Source organism: Antedon mediterranea, chromosome 3 (assembly GCF_964355755.1).
Source record: "Antedon mediterranea chromosome 3, ecAntMedi1.1, whole genome shotgun sequence".
Classification (NCBI taxonomy): domain Eukaryota; kingdom Metazoa; phylum Echinodermata; class Crinoidea; order Comatulida; family Antedonidae; genus Antedon; species Antedon mediterranea.
The window spans coordinates 33,261,902-33,269,876 of record NC_092672.1 but is presented as its reverse complement, the minus strand read 5'-3'; the positions used below and the strand labels follow the sequence as shown (position 1 = coordinate 33,269,876).

The following is a 7,975-nucleotide window of genomic DNA, read 5'->3' as shown; positions in this document are numbered from 1 at the left end:
TAAGGGAAATCAAATCAGTTTTATTTCATCTAACACTGCAAGGCAAAAGAGCACCGGAAACATAGTACAGCATGTACTCAAAAGTATGCAGGGTGAACAAAGTCTACGGCATGCTAACGTTGACCCGCAACAAGCAGATTTGATTTCATGCAGCCGGGGCAAACACAATTATTAGAAGGGCATTTTTGCGTTGGTTGCATCGCTAGTTGGAACCACAATTAATGTCCTGTTTCAGAGGTCAAGTGCTATACAGATACCGATTCCTTTTATTCAGCATAATGGAAATTGCAGTGCTCATATCTTGCCTTAAATAAATATAAAAGAAAAAAAGAATGATAATTCACTTCCATTATTCCAATAATTTAATTGACAATTTCGAAATGACACCTAATACATAATAGAAAAATTAAAATGCTATTTCATTCAGTATATAGTACTCCTTTTGGACGACTCTAATAAGGGGACACTTTGTTGGGTCCTAAAGTGTCTCCCTAATGGGTTCTACTCTTATAAAATATAGCACTGTACAGTATTATATAACAACTAAATAAATTCTTGTCATTTGATTGGTCGACTGTGGGTCACATGGTGTGCAATAGTACCAACTTTTAGAATACAAAATGTTTATTTCATTGTTGCCCAACTAAACAATTTAAGGTGACTACATTGGGATGTTTTGGGAGAGGCCAGTCATGATAATCTTAAGCCAGGCTTCAATACCGTATTGTTTCTAATAACCCCCCCCCCCCCCCCCAACCACCACCACCTCAATAAACGCCCCCTCTGAGATATTTTTTATATTGTCATATTGTAATGAGTGTTCAAATAGAATTGTGCATGTGTATCCAGTCCATATTTGGCATAGCCTTTGATTGCTACTAAAGGGAAATATATTTATTTCACCCACTAGCGATGAACTTATTGCTGTTCAAATAACTAGCAAACGAGATATGGCCTAGATATAGCTTGCACACTAACTTGTTTTTCAACAAATAAACTTTTTAACTGTTTTAAAGCAGCCTGTTTAGGTAATTTTGGGTGTTTAAATGTACCTCCAATAAACGCCCCCTGGGCGTTTATTAGAAACAGTACAATATTTCAAATTCTTGTGGCCTACATACATTTTTTAAGTCCCTATAATTGTATGTTCATTAATTCAGTTATCCACATAACAAAAAAAGCCTATTTCATAATTTATTCCACTAACATACATAAGACAGTATGCAAAATATATAATATACAATATTATAAAATATTTTAATTGCAAAATATTAATAATCATGCAAAACATAAATTCAAAAATATGTTTTGTATTATGATATTGATATAAAAATTGAAAGAAATTGGAAGTCAAAAAGTAATTAAAATTTATAATAATCTCATTTGAAATGTGAAATCAAAGGTCTAATTTAGCTTAAATTATGGTTTTCAAAGATCAAAGTTTTGGGGGAATTGGCAGCTACAATTGTAACTGTTTTAATATTCAGACTTTATCCTGGAGATGTATAAAGAATTCTTTTTTACTTTTATGAGTACAAATATAGTATCAAATTAAAATCGCATGCTCCAACTTCGGGAGATTTTATAAAAAGCGTGGAAACTTCTGCGATTGTTTTCCATTACTGGTTATCAAATGTGTGACCTTCAACACTACTGAACATAATATACTGACTGGATCTGTTTATAATTCTGTCCATTTTTTGGTAGTAGTAGTAACTATTGCCATGGCCCCTAAAACAGTTTGTCTTCTGAAGCTAAAATAGAAAAATTAAATACAATAAATTAATAATTAATTAAAACAAACAAACAAATAAATGCAAGAATAATAAATTATTGGTTTTAAATAAGGAAATCTAGAATATTGTTATAGTAATAATATTTCTACAAAATACATATCACACTTTAATAGTTATAAATTTAGAGGCTGAATTAAGCTCTGTCTACACTATCAAACTTTATGTGAAAAAAATGTGATGTGCCCATATATGGACATGATGTCATATCACTACCATATTTGGGCATATCACTACCACATTTGGACACAACACACTAGTTTGATAGTGTAGACAGAGCATTTAACTGTATACACACACAAAATGGTACAGTAGAACATCTATTAAAGTGACACCATACAGGAACAACCAATAAAATGTCCACAAAGTACAGTAGTGTTAAAACATACAGATAGAATTTTAGCCAGATTTATTGAATATTTTAATTAATTATTGGAATCTGTATAAAGTAATGTTTATAGTATTTTTGATGTTCTTATATGTTGCTTTTAAAATTTTGTATCCCTGTGGTATGTTTTTAATATATTAAATAATATAAATATTGCAACAAATATAGTAATAATTTTATTAGTATACATTTTAAAATTTTGAAAATGTACTCATATTATTTCCATTTTAATTGGCAAAATAAAATTGATTCTTAAATCTAGTATTTCTAGAGTATCATTTTTTCTTGGATAATTATTTGTTGTACTAACCTAAATCACTTGTAACTTTTTCAAAATCTGACATTGCTTGGCTGGAATTTGCCGATAAGAATCCTATTTCTGCTGGCTGAAGCTAGAATTATGTAAGACAACATGATAAAATACACTGTAGTAAATACCACCATGCATAACAACATGCCAGTATTATCATGAGATGTGCTTAGGCTTTCTATTGCCAGCCACCACATTTACTTCTACACTTACTAAGGTCTGGAATTGAGGCTATATTTTAATTCAATTGAAATTTGCTATATGCAAAGTTTCAGTTAACTCTGGCAAATTAACTGAATTAATTGATAATTAATTTGGTAATTCATAAAACATCTCTTTATTAAAAACAAAAATGTAATAATACCTTGTCTCCTAGTTTCTTGAGAGCGGTGAGTATTTCTAGTTTTTGTTGCACATGTACTTCTGAGGATAATTTACCAATTTTCACATCCCGATCAATCTGAAAAGACCAAGCAATGACATCGTTGCGTTTATATTAAAATTGTGATAGAACAGTATGATGAACTGATGTTGTAGTAATTAACATATTAGTAATCTTTCATTTTCATTAAAAGTGTCCTCTGACCTATATATTTATTTTTATTACATAAAATGGTCCATATGGTGGACCAAACCAGCCTGTGCCGTTGTCATCAGGAGATGATTAAAGCAATTTTTAATAGGGACAATTACCATCTTAAGCTTGGTTCCCACTAGCGACGCAACATCACGCAACGCTACGACGTATTGATGCAAAATTCTGTATTGTGTAATCACAAGTGGGAACCGACAACACAACAGTGCTGCAAACACCACAGGTTTGATTTCACGCAGACATGGGAAAACTCAAAAGTATGCGGGGTGAACCTGGTCAAAGTCTACTACATGCTAACATTGACGCACAATAAGCAGGTTTGATTTTACGCAGACAGGAGCAAACACAAGTATTGGAAGAGCATTTACTCACATTGCGTAGGTTGCGTCACTAGTGGGAAAGAGGTTTAACCAGCTAACCATCAATACACAAAGCTAATGGCCAACTCAGATAACATTGTACGACGAGGCCCGATGAAACGTCTTGACTCCTCAGTTCTGTCCAAATTGAATCCCGACTATCTCAAGTCTGGTCGGGTTTAGGTCGTCGCAAGAACTTTAAACATGTTTAATTTTCTCCCAACGGCATGTCGGGCCTTGTTGTGTCGTACGATGCTGTCTGAATTGGCCTTAAGTTGTTTAAACGTTGGTTCAAATTTATTTAGGCTAGTGACAAATGTAAGCCAAAAAGGGTAACTCTCATCCACCCATCAAACTTTAAATTCACAATACAACATGTATGATAATTCTACTATTGCCTCAACATGGCTGTTTCTTAGCTTGACATACTGACCTCTGCTAACCTCTGCCTCAGTTGACCTGGTTGCTTCTTAGCAAAAAGCTTGATGACTTCAGGTGTTTTGAATGCTTGGCTAATAGCTGCTTGAATTGCCTAAATAAAATTTGGAAAACCACAGAAATAAATGAATTTTATTACATTTTTATAATTCAATTGATTTAATATTGACCTAGGCATATTTTAAGATACAATACAGATAAAATTATTTTAATATTGTCCTAGGCATATTTCAGCTATATTAGAGGTCTTTCCTAAAGCCTTGTCTACACTATCAAACTAGCCCAAATATGTTAGTGATATGATGTCATCGTTTCCATATATGGGCACATCATATTTTGTTTGTCACCTAAAGTTTGATAAAATGATAGTGTAGACAGGGCTTAACTTTGCAAGTGTTTGCAAATGTGATGTGCCCACATATGGATATGAAGATGTCATAACACTACCATCTTTAGGCATATCACTACCACCTTTAGGCATATCACTACCATCTTTAGGCATATCAATACCACCTTTAGGCATATCAATACCACCTTTAGGCATATCAATACCACCTTTAGGCATATCAATACCACCTTTAGGCATATCAATACCACCTTTAGGCATATCAATACCATATTTTGACACACACACACTAGTTTGATAGTGTAGACAGAGCTTAAGAGCAAATTGTCTCTTACCAGTTGAATACCGTTGATGTTGTCCACAAGGGTCATGTTACCCTCAGCCATCTTTGTTAGACTCTCCTTAAACTCCTTCAGTTGCTCAAGTGTCTCCTGTTTGGTCTCTTCGTACTCATCCTCATCCAAATCATCTCTAAAAATATGAATACAACTAACAATATTAGTAGTACTCATTGTAGTGCCAGCCTCAAGTTTACAAAACGTAGAATTTATTCTTTTTATAAATGTTAAAGAAAATCGATATATGGCCTTTTGTGTAGACTTAATTCAAGTGAAAATATTTTAGTCTCAACGATTATAGATGTCTTATACAAGTCAAAGATACTCAAAAGTCAAAGAGACAAGAGGCATTGTCTTGTTGTATTGTAGTTATTAGTCAGTACAGTTTTGTTTAGTTATTTTATATGAAATTTTACTTTCTATGGACCAGAATTTGAAATAAAAGATTGAATGAATGAATTGCATGTGATATGATAACAATGATTACTTGAGTTTTTGCCACTTTTAATTTTCTAGTTTCATCAGTTCAAGAAGAACGACTCATTTAAAAGTTTTTTTTGTTTATGGTACTCCTATTATAACAAAAATTGTAGAAGGTAGTGAACATCTACATCAACCAGAATTGTGATAGCTTAAGTAATTAAGCAAAGTGTTGAATTGTACTAACTTGCATTCTTCCAAGTCCTGTAATTGTGCCATCAACCGATCCAGTTGTTCTTCCAGATTTTGCTGGAGACGATCGGTTTCTGACTTCCCTCTTGATGCCATGGCCGTGTACTGTTCTTCTAATAGATAGTTTCTTTATCTAGCGTTTTCAAAAAGTCATTGAAATGTCTGTTTCACCTACAAAAAAAACCCATCATGGTAGGCATGATCAGAACACATTATCTACTGTGTGCTTATGTAGTAGTATTACTGTAGTAGTATGCCTACAGTATATAAGCAATGCCATACAGTCAGTACAACACTGTAAAGTGGGTATCCCCTATATAAGAAGTGTACAGTAGGCCTAGGCCTATCCTAGGCCTATTCAACAAAAAATGACATGCAAATAATGCCATGTACAAATATAATACAAAAACAAAAGGGATCCAACAAAAGTATAAAAAATGAGACAAAATGATGCAAACAAGAATGTTATTAATTTCCTTAGCTTCTTTGTAACTTATAATGAATGCACTACTGCAGGCCTAGATTAATAACAGGAACACCCACCAGGCCGAGATTCACACCCAGTCTAGTGTAGGTCAGTTTCCTGCCGAAAGCCGCCTATCGCGATATGGGGATTGCCTAGCAGGCCTTTTTAATGTGCAGTATTGTTACTATCTATGTGGTAATTAGGCTATATGAGCACACAAATGGCCTAGAAATATAGGACTCTGTTTGAATAAACCCTTTAGCTTAACATTTTGCGCTTACGTACAAATCTGACACTGATTTTTGACAGCTTTCCAAGAGAGAAACTGATTATTTTGGAAACCGATCGATCAGTCTAAAAGAATATCAACAAGTGCGCCCTCTATGTACGGTGGTGGTGGTGGATGGTTGCTACAGTTACTACAACTGTACTTTTTGTGGAAATTTCTTGTTTTTTGTTGCGTTTTTAAAGCGGTTTTTTTTATTCAAACTTATTATTTAGTATAGTATATTTCAACAAATATCAAACCAAATAAATACGTCAAATACAACACTCGCGTTGACATTTGTATATATCATTTCAATTATCTCATTAATATTTAAGTATAGTTTCCATACATCAATATATTTTATTTGATAAAATATTATACTAACGTCACATGAAATTTAAAAATTGTCAGTACACGACGACAGTACTAGGTATAATTATATTATTACGTCATGTTTTTGTTGTGTTAAACCAGGCCTATTATTATCAATAATTTACCGTTACGTCATCAATACGCAATATCTTCCAATCGATCTTTAACGATATTTTTTAAGTGTTTTGCTTTTACCAATCTGATGTTGCAGAACGACTTATCACTTACGGAACTGATGTGAAACCATAAAATGTCAAGGTTGTATATTAAATATGTATTTATTAAATTTGTTTTATCTCATCATAAATCGTGTGATGAATAAAATAATATTTAATATGCAAAGATGGGCGGTTATTCAACATTTAAAATCGTTTATTTTTTCACCAGCATAAAACAAATACAATTATAATCATATTATTTAAAAACAAAAACAAAAAAGATGATAAATGCAAGGGCAGCTTAAGCATAAATACATCGCTGTGGCTCAAATGTGTTAGCTGCCCCTCATAGTTTAATCGAAGAGGCAAGAAGGATTTCAAGTTGAAAACAAACTCATCCTTAAGATCATTTCGTAAAGTAGGCTAGTTCAGTGACAGTCGTCATAAGATAGAGATGGGAGTGTGTTGAAGTGTGCAAGAGTTGTAGGAGAAAAATTATGGTGAGAAAAAGAAAGATAAAATAAATGTACTTAGGAAGGATATTGGTGATACAGATGCCGAAACGCGGATTGAACGGGACCTTCAGCAGTCTGACGCTCTCCTAATCCGAGTTATTTCGATAGTGGAGGACATTTTTTTCTGATTTTCTTCAAATTTTAATGTCAGTACTGTACAAGTTCAACAAAAATTATATATAATTGACAAACGGTGATAAGGTGTAGTTAATAAAACTAATCAAAGCTTAATAGCAACCAAAATTAACCTAGTAAAATTTAGCAAAAATTAATGACAAATACAAATAACTACAACAAAAACACAAATAGTATAAATTTTTAAAATATTTATTTAAAATTGTTTTAAATATGATAAATATGAAATGGGTAAAAGTAATCAGAAATCATTCTACATTGATAGAAATATTTAGTGAACCCCAGAAAAACATATGTCAAAACCCGGGATTAAACCAGGGACCTTCAGATCTTCAGTCTGTCGTTCTCCCAACTGAGCTATTTCGGCAGTTGACATTTACAATGCATGCGATAGGCATACATTAAAAAGAATATTATATTGGTAAAAACAAAAAATACTTTTAACAGAAAACATTGTGGTTAGATGCCGAAACACGGGATTGAACCAGGGACCTTCAGATCTTCAGTCTGACGCTCTCCCAACTGAGCTATTTCGGCAGGTGACATGTAGCATGCATGCGATAGGCCTATACATTAAAAAGAATATTATATTGGTAAAAACAAAAAATGCTTTTAACAAAAAACATTGGTGCTAGATGCCGAAAACCGGGATTGAACCAGATTCCTTCAGATCTTCAGTCTAACGCTCTCCCAACTGAGCTATTTCGGCAGCTGACGCAATGCATACAATTTAATAGGCCTATACATTGTAAACTATATGAATTTCTTGAAGAACAAAATATGCGTTCACATTTACAATGCATGCGATCGATAGGCCTATAT

The 7,975-nt window shown here is 33.1% G+C and overlaps 1 protein-coding gene and 3 non-coding genes across 5 annotated transcripts; all 4 read right to left on the bottom strand.

The window, feature by feature from the left end:
• Positions 1-766: 766 nt before the first annotated feature.
• On the bottom strand, positions 767-6,067 carry LOC140045277 (protein LZIC-like). 2 transcript variants are annotated; one of them, XM_072090123.1, is made up of 7 exons: positions 5,991-6,067; positions 5,235-5,410; positions 4,565-4,700; positions 3,879-3,977; positions 2,856-2,951; positions 2,492-2,573; positions 767-1,754 (listed from the first exon to the last, which is right to left on the bottom strand). In XM_072090123.1, exons 2-7 carry the CDS (start codon positions 5,333-5,335, stop codon positions 1,732-1,734), a joined length of 537 nt encoding a protein of 178 aa, XP_071946224.1. In that variant the 5' UTR covers positions 5,336-5,410; positions 5,991-6,067; the 3' UTR covers positions 767-1,731. The 2 variants fall into 2 exon arrangements, with proteins under 2 accessions (XP_071946224.1, XP_071946225.1); XM_072090124.1 differs by having other exon boundaries at positions 5,987-6,060.
• A 1,380-nt stretch (positions 6,068-7,447) lies between these two features.
• Trnaf-gaa (transfer RNA phenylalanine (anticodon GAA)) lies at positions 7,448-7,520 on the bottom strand. Its single transcript has one exon. It is a non-coding gene; the product is annotated as a tRNA-Phe (tRNA).
• A 97-nt stretch (positions 7,521-7,617) lies between these two features.
• On the bottom strand, positions 7,618-7,690 carry Trnaf-gaa (transfer RNA phenylalanine (anticodon GAA)). The gene has a single exon. It is a non-coding gene; the product is annotated as a tRNA-Phe (tRNA).
• A 99-nt stretch (positions 7,691-7,789) lies between these two features.
• On the bottom strand, positions 7,790-7,862 carry Trnaf-gaa (transfer RNA phenylalanine (anticodon GAA)). Its single transcript has one exon. It is a non-coding gene; the product is annotated as a tRNA-Phe (tRNA).
• Positions 7,863-7,975: the final 113 nt, after the last annotated feature.

Bases quoted from the DNA above. Each gene is read 5' to 3' on its own strand.
- LOC140045277 (XM_072090123.1), bottom strand. From the start codon at position 5,335: ATGGCATCAAGAGGGAAGTCAGAAACCGATCGTCTCCAGCAAAATCTG. The intron at 3,978-4,564 runs GTAAGAGACAAT...AATTTTATTTAG, and splicing joins ACATCAACGGTATTCAACTG to GCAATTCAAGCAGCTATTAG. The intron at 1,755-2,491 runs GTTAGTACAACA...TTTCTATTTTAG, and splicing joins AAAAGTTACAAGTGATTTAG to CTTCAGAAGACAAACTGTTT.